Source organism: Cervus elaphus, chromosome 13 (genome assembly GCF_910594005.1).
Source record: "Cervus elaphus chromosome 13, mCerEla1.1, whole genome shotgun sequence".
Lineage (NCBI taxonomy): Eukaryota > Metazoa > Chordata > Mammalia > Artiodactyla > Cervidae > Cervus > Cervus elaphus.
This window is the reverse complement of record NC_057827.1, coordinates 23,683,991-23,697,633: the sequence shown is the minus strand read 5'-3', so window position 1 is coordinate 23,697,633 and position 13,643 is coordinate 23,683,991. Positions and strand designations below refer to the sequence as shown.

General features: G+C 51.8%; 1 protein-coding gene across 1 annotated transcript; it reads left to right on the top strand.

The window, feature by feature from the left end:
• Positions 1-10,451: 10,451 nt before the first annotated feature.
• On the top strand, positions 10,452-11,346 carry LOC122706228 (myeloid-associated differentiation marker-like). Its single transcript, XM_043921303.1, has one exon. It carries the CDS (start codon positions 10,467-10,469, stop codon positions 11,277-11,279), a length of 813 nt encoding a protein of 270 aa, XP_043777238.1. The 5' UTR covers positions 10,452-10,466; the 3' UTR covers positions 11,280-11,346.
• Positions 11,347-13,643: the final 2,297 nt, after the last annotated feature.

Genomic DNA, 13,643 nt, shown 5'->3' with positions numbered 1-13,643 from the left:
TGGATCCCAGAGAAGAAGGAAGGGACTCTGCATTTCCTGAGATTCTATTACCTGCTGAGTTTTGCAGAGAAACAGACCTGTACTCAAATCCAGGCTCTGTCAGGAAGTAACTGTGTGACTTTGTTTAAATTACATAAGGTACTCTCTGAGCCTCAGTCTCATCATCTATAAAATGGGGGTGACAATAATAATCTTTCTGAAGATATAATTAAATAGAGGTAATAAGTCACCAAATCAGACAGTTGGTACAAAAAAATATTGGCTACTCTCTTCCTCTGGGTATAAGTTGCAAGGTGAATGCCAAGGAAAATTTAAGATCCTAAACCCACATGACTGGATTCAAATCAGTTCTGCCACCTAAACCCGTGTGGTCTTGGCCAGTTGACCTCTCTGTGCCTGTGAAAATAGGGATACTGAGTGCATAGCTCAGGGGCTGCTGGGAGGAGCAAATGAATCAACAGCAGAGCTTGACTTGCAGTGAGCATGGCACATATGTATTTATACACAACTTATAACTGTTGTGTCCACAGCAGTCCCAGCGTAGCCCAAGTCCTAAGGGCCCCTTTCTCAGCCAACAGAACCTGTGCACTGTCATCTGAGCCAGGCTGGGAGGGTGAGGGTTTGCTCCAGTTGGTCTTTTCTGGGTTTTCTTCTGACCAGGGGTGAGGTGAGGAGGAGGAGCTCAGTTCAAGCCTAGCCCCTCGTCCCCCACTCCAACCAGCATCTCTTTCCATAAATCCCTCCAACGCTTTGCTTAGAAGGAAAGTAAGCTTTGTCAGGTAACAAAGTTCCTCCAAAGCACCCATCTGGGCTGCTCATGGGGTGGGGCATCCCTTAGGCCTCCTCCCCTCCCTACATTGACCCTGACAAGTGTTAGGGCCAATGACACCCTCTCAGCACTACTGTCAAGGGAAGTCACTGCCCTGGTCTCTGCTATAGCGGCTCCTGGCTGCTCACTGCTGCCCATAGCACGCCATCCCTCAGGCCACCTGGTGACCGCAGTGGTCCAAGTCCATACTGAGCCGGGGCCAGCTGCCCATCAGCCCAGACCACTGCCCCCTATTGTTAGTGTGGGACCACTCCTTATTCAAATTTCTAAAAATAAAGGGAGTGTGGTTCTTTCTGGTGCTTCAGGGAGGAGGCACTTCCAGAATATTCTGTTCCTGGAGCCTGCAGAGGCTGGCAGGGGGCCAGTTCCTCCATCATCTCTCTTACACTCTGCACCCCCTCCCACAGGACCCAGTTTTCTTCTCCATCACCCAGAGGAGGAGTATCAACCAGAACTTGCTCAAATATAGGCACATGAAGACACCGTTTTCTGTATCTTCAAGCAAATAAGGCAGTGCAGGAACCAGCTCATTCATAACTTTTGTTCCGAAATATGCCTGACACGATATGGGTACATTATTAGCATTATGGTCCTGTTACAAAATGGAAGAAAAAACTCTGCATTCACTTTCAAGGAAAATAAGAGGTTTCCAAGATAAACCCTAGAATACAGATCCACTGAGTAGGGATATCATGTCCTTTGTTCATTGTTGTAGTCCCCATGCTGAGGCCCTGGCACATGGCAGATACTTGCTGACTGAATACAGCATAAGACTGCAGCCTCAGGCTTCAGCTTGGATCTCCTGACCAGGATACATTCCATTCTTCTGCCTTTAGGGGAAATGTTTGAGAATCACTGATTTGCATGTTATCTCATTTTAATCTTCCCAACTGTCCTGTGGCCTTGTGTGGACAGACACCTCCTTGGATAGATTCGTTGAGAACCTGAACTCCCCACCATATTTGAGGATGACCTCTTTCTGTGAGTCTCAGTGAGAGATTGGGCCTCACCCTCAACAAGAAACGTAAAAGGCCAGATAAATATTTGAACTGCCCCACAACTGGGGCACACCTAAGGAGCAGGTGACACACAGATACCAGGACCGATCAGAATCCCTTCTGCGGGGCCTGCGGGAGCATTCAGCGTGTGCTTCCAATGGCCAAGGTGCCTGGGCCAGCTGCCCTTGGCTGCACAGCTCCCACCTTCCTGATCTCTGCCTGATCTCAGGCTGGTCCCTCCCTAATGCTTCTCCAAGTTATCCAGCATCCTTCTAGTACAGCTGTTCTCTGCTTAGGTTTCCAGAAATGTTCTCTTCATGGTGTAATCAAAAGCCTTCATGTCTAAAAGCAGGTGCTATTAACTCCACTTTCTGGATGAGGAAACTGAGGCTTAGAGTAACGTAGACTGAGCACAGGATACTGTGTGCCAGGCTGAGTTTTGGTTTCACTTCAGGGTTGGAGAGCACAGAGATATGTCACGGGAAAGACCCTGAGATGACCAAGAGGAACTGGAAGAAGTTCTCAGTGTCTGGAGGGAGGGAGGTGATGAGGCTGGAGAGGTAGAAAGGAGTGTGAGTTTGCAGGGCTTTGGAGGTGACACTTTAGAGTTTGTGCTTCATCCCAAGGCAGCAAAGAGAAGCCTTCAAAGTTATGTCAGTTTGCGTTCATCACAAGCAGACATTGAGGGAAAGAAGGGAAATAGAGGAAGCAGCTAGAAGCTAAGGGCAGAAGTGCAGGTGAGGGGACGGAAGGATCTCAGGTGCGTCTTTGTTCAAGGCTGCCTCTCACCAGGGCCCCTCTGTGCCTGGCCCCTCACATCATTGTCTCTGACCCTCACACTAACTTCGGAGGGTTAATTACTATCCCCAGTCTACACATCAGGAACTCAGCAGGGCTAGAGCTCAGGACCTCCCAGCCTGGGAACCACTGAGAAGGGCCTGGTCTCCAGTCTCTGACTACCAGGTCCTCCCTTTCTGCAGCTGCACCTCAGGCCAGGATCCTGGGGTTTCCAAACAAGGGAGCCCCAGCCGTGGTCACTGTCTTCCAGCCTTTCCTTTCCTTAGAGGACAGATGCTAGTCACATAGAAAGAGTTCTTATTACAAATCTATCCCTCTTTTCTGAGAACTCCAGTGAGTCCTGGTGCAGTTAGACTGAACCACCAGGAATGCCAGCTCCTCCTCAGCCTGAGCTCCTCCTCCCGAAGGAGGGTCCTGGGTGGGGGTCCATCAGGTGGAATGACTCCAGCCTCCACTGAGGACCCCAGGGGTGAAGAGGTGGGATTGACTGGCAGGGCAGTGTCTGCACCCCTGTCCCTCTATCTCAGCACTAAACCCTGGGGATAGGAGGACATGAAGAGGTGAAGACGCTCAGTCTTGAGCAAGGGACCAGCTCAGGGCCCTAAACGGGATCCTGATAAGCGTTCCTGGGGCTCCAGCACCTGGGAACAGAGGCAGTGGTTCTTCACAGACACGAGCAGCTGGGCTGAGAGGCACCTGCCAAGGGTAACTGACCCTGCACTGAGCCAGAAGCAGGAAGCCAGGTTAGAGATTTGAAAGCTCTTCCTCTGGGAATCCTGGTTCCTCTCATTCCAAGAAAGCCTGAAACCCTGGAAGGAACCTGACCTGAGAGGCAGGAATTCCACATCAGGTTGCAACACTGCCCCAGGCCTCTCCCAACCTCAGCTCCTTGGCTGAGAGAGGGCATCTAGAGGGTCCCTGGAGCAGCCCCCTAACCAAGTTGGAGACCCAGCCCCTCCTGCCTCCTGCCAGTGTCCCTCAGGCTGGTTCTCCCTGCAAGTCAGCCCGGGGGAGAGATGACACTAGTGCGCCACCTGGTGGCCACTCACAGCCAGACACAGCCGCCTCCAGCAGAGACCTCTGAGAAGTTAAGCTGCACCCCCCTGCCCTCTCACACTGGTTCCCAGGTGTCATAGGTGGGAATGGGAAAACTGTCATTGTAAAGCTGTCTGAATGAAAAGCACTGGCATTGCTGTCAGATGGGCCTGAATTTGAATCCCTTGGGTTCTTAACCTCACCTGGAGCCCCTCATCCCTGCAGCGGGCTATCTGGGACATGTCCTGTGGAACTGTGTCTTCTCTCTGCATGAACAGGCAGCCCAGGGAGATGGCAGGGACAAGGCTGGACCAGTGACAGGAGTCGCCCTGGAGAGGCTCAGCTCTTAGGCCAGTGGCTCATCCGTGGCTGCACATCACAGTTGCCTGATGTGGACAGTGCTTCTCAAAGTGTGGTCCTTGGACCAGCAGCAGAACATCAACAGGAAGTTATTGGGAATGCAGATTCCTGGGTTCCACCCCAGACCTGCTGAGTCAGAAACTCTGGATGGAGCCCGGCAGCCCCCCAGGTGATGCTGATCCTGGTTCAGTGTGAGAATGCAGTGCTCAGGTACCAGGGTGCTGAGAAAGCTCCCCCTGGGGATCCCAGTGTCTTAGGCATTGGAAATATCTGTGAAGATCAACAGGGGCCACTCCACCCCCATCCCCAGGGATTCTGGTTCCTTGGAGCTGAAGCAGGACCCAGACACAGATCTAAACAGCAACATGCAGCTGGTCCTAATGCGAGTCACTGCTCTGGTATGGACACTTCTATACATACACTGTGCATGCTCTTCCTTTAGTGGCCAGGCCCTGCAGCACAGGACAGCTGCTCTCTGCCAGGTCACTGGACTGTGCAGAGAATAATCACCAGATATTGACATTTAGTGGCAACTTGAGCTATGACATGCATGGTGCTCGATGGTTTGTATGTAACATCTCAGAAGAGCCCAGTGAATCGTTAGAATTCCCTGCTTTACAGATCAAGAAACTGAAGCACAGAGAAGCTAAGTCCTTAGTCACACAGCTACTAAATGGCAGACTCAGAATCCCAACCTAGTTCTCTCAGAATCCAGAGTCCACCACTTTTGCTTCTTCATTTTACAAGCAAGAGTAGGGATGAGGTGCTGAAGGTCACCATGTGGGGCACCCATCCCTCCTGCTGTACCTTTGCCTGGAAGCTCCCCAGTGCTAGGGCATCAACTTCAAGATGTGCCGAATGGACCTCGGAGCTGGGTGTCACCTCAGGAAATAATGCCTCCTGCCTAGACATAGATGTAGTTGGAAAAGGAAGGTGAGGTTTCATCCTGGACTCACAGGATGCAGTATGTTAAGGAATTTGACACTTGCCCCATCCCAGCTCAAGTGTTCCTTGCCCTCTCAGTCCTGGGTGGTGTCCACCGACACTCAGATCAGAGAGAAGAAGGAAAAAGAGAAGGATCTTAAAGAGTAGAGAAAATATAGATCCATTTTACTGCTAAAATTGCATTTTCCAAAAGCAAGAGAGTTGCTATCCTGAAGAGAAGAAGGACTCTAGTCCTTGGGCAGGGGCTGATACCACCAGGAGGGCAGCCCTCACTGCTCCTGAATTCTCCTGGAGATGCGATGAAGCTCCATGGCTGCCCTGGCATCTTCCACTGAATTGTGTCCCAGCACGCTGGCCTGCACACATGGGACAGAGAGGGGCTGGGGGCTGAATCCAGGCACCACGGGACCCGGGCCTTCCCTGCTCACACCCTGAGTCCAGGGCTGAAGTGGGTCAAGGGTGAGTCTCCCAGGCCCCTGACACCCTGGACTCGGCAGGTGTCTGGAGCAGGCCTGGCTTCACCCATGAGCCCGGGGCCCGGGCAGAGCCAGCACAGAATCCAGGTCCTGAGGCCGGTGTGCCCTCCAGGGGCTCCCATCTGCTGGTGGGGCGGGGCCCTGCAGACTGGGCCTCAGACCCAGAGGGGCTGGAGCAGTTCCCACAGGAGCCCAGGGCCCGGGGAACATGGACACAGATGTTTCTACAGTGCTCCTTGCTCAGCACATTGAGAATAGAGCTCTTCAGTGAATCCAGGAGCTGACACTCTGTCCTGGGTCCCTGGTGCCACAAGTCCTACAGAGGGGCCCAAACTCAGCCCCATCCACCGCCTCCTGCACATTCCTCCTCCCCAGACAAGCTGCCCCCTACTCCTTGGGGCTCCAGGTCTGCCCTCCCCAGCCCCCATCTCGTGTCCTTTTCTGCTAAGACGCACCCTTCACCCTCCACTCAGACCTGGTGTCCTGTCTGCCCCCGCCCTCCGTCCCTGCTCGGGACGCCTGCCCTCCCCTCTGTGGACACACCCCCCAGATGTGCTGATGGTCAGGTCATGGGTCACCCTCCCTTCCACATTCTCAAGGACAGGCTAGGCCTTGTTCACCCAGGTCCTCAGCCTGTGGTCCAGCCTGGCCCAGAGCGGTGCTTCATAAAACATCCACTGAGCTAGAAGGGCCCACATTTGGTCACAGTTCCTAATGTCCAGTCTGTCTCCCTGGACTCTTCTACCCTGGTGAGCTCCCAGCCCCCAGCACATGCCAGCCCCCTCCGGGGCTTTGAGGGAGCCTGTTCAGTCTGTGGCTTTGGGTTCAGTGCTCCTCTCTTACTTTCTGAATCCCTCTTGTTAGACATCTGCCACTTCCCTATCCTGGTTGTGGGGGGGAGGATTCCCAGAGGCTTCTCTGTAAATGAATGGTACCAACACTGGCTTCCCACTGAGTCCCAAATGCTTAATCTGGTGCCCAAGGCTGTGATTGGCCTATCCCTGCCAGACTCTACTCTCTCTCCTACAAACATTGCTCAGACCACCTACCCACTTTCTTCTGCCCCTTACCACAGTAAGTGTCCCTCCCCCAGCACAGCCCTGGTTCAGGTGCCCCTCATTTCCTCAGGGTGCATCCTCCAGATCCCAGTCCGCTCTCTGAAAAGGGTTTAATCCAAATATTGGAAAATACAAAGCAATGCACATTTGCAAAGTTTTCAACAGTCACCTTCTAGAGGGTCATACAATGGAGTTCCCCAGTGTCTGAGACTCATAGGGGAGGGTCCACTGATCTAGAGAAGGGGGGGGGTCAGTCCAAATGCCCATGGGAGCCAGGAGGGAAGGAAATAAGTAAAGGGGATGGAGAGGACCAGGGCCCCTGCAGAGGACCAGCTGCACCTGTCAGGGGTGGTGGAAAAGATGCCCTGTGCATGACATGAGCTCATGCACATAAAACAGGAACAAAGATACAGATACTCCCTACAAACACATGTGCATGTATGTACACACATGTCTAAATATGATTTCAGAGCATAAGAAATGTGTTGAAGGTTGTACATGAGGTTGAGGACATGGATGGAGAGGAGGACGATCCTGTTGAACAGGCAGGAAGCCTGGTCATACCCGGGACATGTGAGATGATCATAGTCCAGCTTTATGTCAATTATACATGAGAATAAGAGAAATATGGAAAACTACACAAAGATATGAATGGAAAACAATATAGAGGGTGTAGCAGTTGCTCAGCTCCAGCTACCTCCCCCAAGGGAACACAGCCCAGTGACATCAGATCTCCTGAGGCTTTTAAAGGAGCAGAAAATTTGGATTTTCGTGTGAAATTAAAACAATGGGCAGCTACCAAACACTTAGGGAAGAAATAATACCTATTCTACCTCTCTTCCAGAAAACACTGTGAGGGAAAACTAAATGCATTAAGAGACTGCCTCAGTACAAACTGGTTTGCAGCCCCTGATCTGGAGCATACCAGTATTGCATGAGCTTATGTCCAGAGTGGGGCAGGGCGGTCTGGAGCCTCTTTGAGGGTGACAGAGGGGAACAGGTAGCTGGCATGACTGAGTGTGCCATGTGCCAGGCCCTCTGATAAGTCCAACATGTACTTTTATTCATCGATTGACACAGAGTAGGTATTCAGCCCATTGCACAGATGGGGAAACTGTGGTTCTGTTAAGTAACTTGCCAGATTCCTCTATGACACACAGCCTCCTTGTCACTCTGAGTGTCCATCTCATCTCCTCCTTCTCTGCCCTTCTGGCACCTCCTCCTTCCTCTGTCCTGGCCATGACCTTCCCGGCTCCCTGTCTTCCAGTCCACACGCCTGGCTGCTGGGCAGGCGGGGCTCAGCCACATCCAGGCTGTGCTCTGACGGGGGCACCACGTCCGGGATCACAGACTAGAGTGGAGGAGGGGCTACTGGGAGACTCAGGCAAAGCTGCTGCTTTCCAGGTGGGGAAACTGAGGCCCAGAGAGGGCACGGGCCTTACCCAGAGCCACACAGCAGGAACCTCATCCTCTCCTCCTCCAAGTCCTCCCTCTGTGACATGAGAAGGATCCATACTTGTCCTTTAGCCTTAAGCAGCATGTGTGTGTGTTAGTAGCTCAGCTGTGTCCTACTCTTGCAACCCCATGGACTGTAGCCTGTCAGCCTCCTCTGTCCATGGAATTCTCCAGGCAAGAATAATTGAGTGTGTTGCCATTTCCTTCTCCAGTAGCATACACAGGGTAAATTCAGAGAGGTTGTGGGAATAAAGTGGAAGATAGATAGCATGACACCCCCAGGTCCCTTAAAGCCAGTGCCCCTCCCCCACCCCGGCAGTGCCCACGGGGAGGCCCGCAGGCTTCAGGGCTCCCCTGGCAATTGGGGCTCAAGGAGCTCTGGGAGTCCAGGGCGGTTCTCAGGTTTGCTCTGTCTCTTTCCAGCCTCAGCTTGTACCAGGGTTTATTATCAGCAAAAGTGACACAGCCTCCGATGGCAGGAAGCTGGCCGGGGCTCAGGGTGCTGGCCCTTCAGCCCTGGGGGCCTCTCAGCAAATAGTCCCTTGGAAACAGGGCAGCTGTCCCTGAGGAGGGGCCGGGCTGGGAGGGGCCTCACTCCCCCCACACTGGACCCTGGAGGAGCCCCTGTGTGAGCAGGACTGCAGCCTTGGCTGGCGGGACTGTCTTGGGCAGGTGACCTGGGCAATTCCACAGTCTCTGTGGTCCCTGCTACTCTGGCCATGTGTCCCTGCCCCAGTTCCAAAACCCGTTTAGGCCCCTGTTCTCCTGTCTCAGTTCCAGCCCAGGCCCCACCTCCATGGGGAAGGTTGGCTCCATGCCTGCATCCCTTCTGGGTCAGAAGACACCTACTGGGCTGCCTCAGAGCCACTGGGACCCTGGAATCCCCCCCAGTCATCTGCACTCTGTGTGCTCCCCCCCCCCCCCCAGTTCCAGATGCATCCTCAGGACCGTCCCCTCCCAGGGGTTCAGCAGGGGACTCCTCTTTCATCTCCTGCCCTTAAAAGGGGGCTGATCATCCGTCCATCCCCACCCCCTCACTGGGATACCCTGAAAGTCTCCATGTCAGCATCAGACACAGCATCCTTGTTCATTTCCAAAATCCCTTCTTCCCAGCTTGGAAGCTGCTAACTAGTCTTCCAGGCCAGGAAAATCCTGCTCAGGTAAGACTACTCCTAGATCTTTCCAGACTTGCATCTGGATGGCAGCTTTGGAGCTTAAGAGCCAAACATTATGTTAATTTATTCTGTGATTCCTCCGTGATGCTCCACCTTGGAGTCATGCTGGGTTGGGGGGTCTCCCTTCCCCAGTGGGGAAGAGTCACATGTGAAGGACAAATTGGGCAAAGCATTCAAATTGTTCCTCCTTCCCATGTCATCTCTTCCCCATAGCCTTGCTCTCACCCCATGGCTCTTCCCTGTTCACCCCTAAAGCTGTCCTCCTCTGGGTGGGGCTGTGTCCCCTCAGATGGCAGCTCCTTCTAGTGATGCTGCAGGGAGGAGAGGCCAGGGCAGGTGTGTCTCCAGGTTGCTGTGGAAGGAGGCCTGAAGGCAGGTCCTGGGTTCCAGAGCTCCAACCCACAGGCCTTGCTGACATGTGGGATGTAGAGCAAAGGGTTCACACTTATGGCTTTAGTATGTTTATCTGGAGTTTCCACTTCATGGTCATGCCACCTTAGGGAAGGACTTAATACCTCCAGCCTTTATTTTCTCATCTGTAAAATAGGGTTAGCACTACAATTGCAATCCCTTTTTTGAAATCCTTAGTGTCAGATCTGCTCTTGAATTCACACTTCTTCAGCTCCAGATAGATGACATGCTGCATTTACTCTGTAGGACATATCATTCAACTGTAGTCTGAAAGTACCTTGTAGTGAAACACATTAGTGCTTCTGCAACTGATCTTCTGAACATTCACACTAAGTGAAAAAAAAAAAGAGATCATATATTGTCTCATGTCTCTTCATGTCAAATTTTGTTACCAAACAATTTTTTAAAAATTTGTTTTCAATTTTGAGAGCTTTGAAGGGTTGAGATTGCAGATAATGACCATCCTACCCTGTGTCTCCATAGATAATGGCATACAGCTATTTAGAGAGACCCAAAATGTTTGTGGTTTGAGGCTAGACCACACGCAGCTGTGAGGTTTGGGATAAGACAAGTCTCCTGACAAGGCCAAGGGTGATGGGTGGGGAGAACCATTCTGGAGCGGCTGTGCTGTTACCCGATTGTCTGAGCCATTGGTTCCAACTCCACGGATCCTGAGCCTCAGTGGTCACAGGGCCCTGTCTCATTTCCAGGCGTCTGACTTAACCCACCTTTGGAGCCAGATCTTTCTCTGGTGGATCCTCAGCAAAGACCACTGCTGTACTGGTGACAGTGACCTGCCTGGACATCGAAACATCATGCCCACTCGGGCGTCATCCCCAGACTCTGATGACTTTTCGGTAGTGTTCTGGTACTTCCGCTTGCCAGAGCTCTTCTCTACCTGCGTGGCTTTCTCTCTGGTGGCTGACATGGGCTTTGAGAGAGGGGACATAGGTAATTGGTCCATGTCCATCTGGTGCTTCTGTTTCGCCGTGACCCTCATCATAGTCATGGTCGAGTTATGGAGGCTCCCTTCCCGCTTCCCTTTCTACTGGTACAACTTCCCCGTCACCTATGCCTGCTACGCTGCCCTCGTCTGCCTCTCGACCTCCATCATCTACTCCATCACCTACGTCCAATTCCTGCTTTATGGTCCTTCCCGGGACCGGGCCATCGCTGCCACTGCATTCTCCTGCATTGCGTCTGTGGTTTACGCCATGGATGTGGCCTGGGTATGGGATTGGTATGATCTTGATGATATCACCTGCTATGTGCACACCCTGCCAGGCCTGCTGAAGGTGCTGGAGACCTTCGTGGCTGGTGTCATCTTTGCCTTCCTCAGCAACACCTCCCTGTACCTGCACCAGCCGGCACTGGAGTGGTGTGTGGCCGTGTACTCCATCTGCTTCATCCTGGCAGCTGTGGTCCTCCTGCTAAACCTGGGTGAACGGGAATACAGACTGCCGATCTCCTTCCCCATTTTCCAGCTTGTGCTCACCACGCTCTCCGTCCTCCTTTATATCAGTGCTCTGGTCCTCTGGCCACTCTACCAGTTCTACGAGGAGCTCGGCGGGCAGCCCCAGAGGTCCAGTGATGGGGACTGCAGGGACGAGCTCACCTACGACATGTGCACCTGGGACCAGCGACTGGCTGTGGCCGTCCTGACAGCCATCAACCTGCTGGTTTACGTGGCTGACCTGGGGTACTGGGCCCGCCAGGTCTCTGTAGGGACTGAGGATTAGCCCAGGGACTCCTGATCCTCTGCTCACAAAAGGTATTCTCACCGAGCTCTGACGTCTTCTGATGTCCTCTTCCTGGCTCCTCTCTCTCTCTCCTCATATCCTTCCCCATTTCTCCCTTCCCAAAGCACTCAGTGCTCAGGTACCCAGAGGAAGGGTAGGGTGCTGGGAACATCTGGGATGGGGTCTGAGATATAAAGGGAGCAGGAGGGAGAAGTGGGGTTGCAGCTGCCCTGGGGGCACCAAATACCTGGTAATTGCGGCCCCTTCTCTCATCAAGACCAGCTGAATGCTTGCTCCCTAAAGATTTTCATAAATCTGCCCCTGCCCTTCACTCCTGCAGTGTCTTTGCTCAAGGCCCATCATCACATACCACCTTGACTACAGAATTATCCTCCATCCATTTTCCTCCAATAGTCAGAGTGTCAGTTTCAGAGTGAGCCTCCGACTGATCAGTCCCTCCTTAGAGAATGTCAGTGAGGCCTCCTCACTTACAGCTAAAATCCAACCTATGTCTCTGGTGTTCAGATCCATCCACAGTGGGCCCTGTCTGCTGTTCCTGCAACACCTCCCTTCCTCCCCTTCTCACCTGTTTTGCCCAGGTAAGACCCAGGAGCTTGTGATGACCTGCCCACACCAGGCTGCTTCACAGAAGGGCAAAGGCTGAGAAGTGTCAGTCTGGGAGCAATGAGACATGGAGCTGGTGGGATCCAGGGAGGCTTCTGGGAGGAGAGGACTAAGAGTCAAGTCTTTAAGGAGAAGTTCAGGTTCACAGGAAAGAAGAAAGAAAGGACATTTAGAATAATTGATTTGCTCAAGGATCTCATGAAGTTTCAGTGGCAGAGCTGATGTGACTGCGATCCTTGTGTATAGCAGGGAGGAAGGAGGAGGGAGAAGGGAGAATTGAGCCTGGCCAACTGGAGGCTGGTCTGTTTGCCCACTTGGGTCAGGAATGAGGCTTTAGGGTGGCACAAGGTGAGGAGCTGGAGTTGAGACACTCCCCTAAAGCCAGTACTATGGGGCCTGCAGCCTCAGAGCAAGGGTGGACAAGGGAAACTATGCCCTTCAAAGAAATATCATATGACATGCCTTATATGTGAAATCTAAAAAGAAATGATACAAATGAACTTACAAAACAGAAAGAGACTCACAGACTTAGAGAATGAATTTATGGTTGCCTGTACACCCTGTTACATTTAAACTGGATAACCAAGAAGGACCTACTGTATAGCACATGGAACCCTGCTCAATGTTATGTGGAACCTGGATGGGAGGGGAGTTTGGGGGAGAATGGATACGTGTATATGTATGGCTGAGACCCTTTGGTGTGCAACTGAACCTATCACAGCATTATTAGTCAGCTATACCCCAATGCAAAATAAACAGTTTAAAAACAAACAAACAAAAACAAAACCATGCTCCTCAGAAAGATAAAAGGACAAAGCTGATATCTGCTTCCAAAGGAATTTGGGATTTCTTTTAAGTCTCCACAGGAGAAATAGAATTCTCAGGTCTTCACTTCTGGTGTATTTAGACCAAAATGTACCTGATCCCTGAGATCCAACAACTCCAACCTGAGAAATTTACGCAAGTGGGAACCAATAGGCAATTGGCCTGAAGGGTCCTGATCAGGAGCAGGTGCTGTTATTCTGGCTGAAGCTCCCAACCCAGGCAGAGGACCCTCCCAGGAAAAGGGCTCCTGTACAAGGGGCTCACGGTGTAATGACAAAGTACACAAGGGAAAAATCAACTGAGTCCCAAGAACTCCAATGAACACTCGCCAATCTGAAAGAGACAGCAAACAGGTACACGTATGATTAAACACATTAGAAAAAGACACCATGAAAAAAGGACAGGAAGATATGAGAGAGAACCTTAATGAGTCAAAGAGCGATCCCGCACCCCCCCAAAATATCCATGTTTATGGCATTATTTAGAAGTAGGGTCTTTGTGGACATAATTATTTAAGGATCTTGAGATGAAAATCGTCCAGGATGGAGGGTGGGCTGGCAATCCAGTGACTGGTGGCCCTATAAGGGAAAGGACAGAGAAGTTTGCACACAATGAGAGAAGATGACAGCATGAAGGCTGTGGCAGAGATGGAATAAGTGGCCACAAGCTGAGGGGTTTGAAATATTACTAGTGGAAATGAATGAGCCTCACCCGGAGCACTGGAGACAGCATGGTCCCCCTGACACCTTGATTTCAGACTTCTGGCCTCCAGAACTGTGGGAGAATAAATTCCTGCTGTGTTAAGCAATCAGATTTCGAGTAAATTGTTCCAGTAGCGCTAGGAAACTAAGATGAGTTTCCAGAAATGAAGAAGAGAGTCTTTTTCATATTTCTTAAGTTTACAGAGAAACCAGC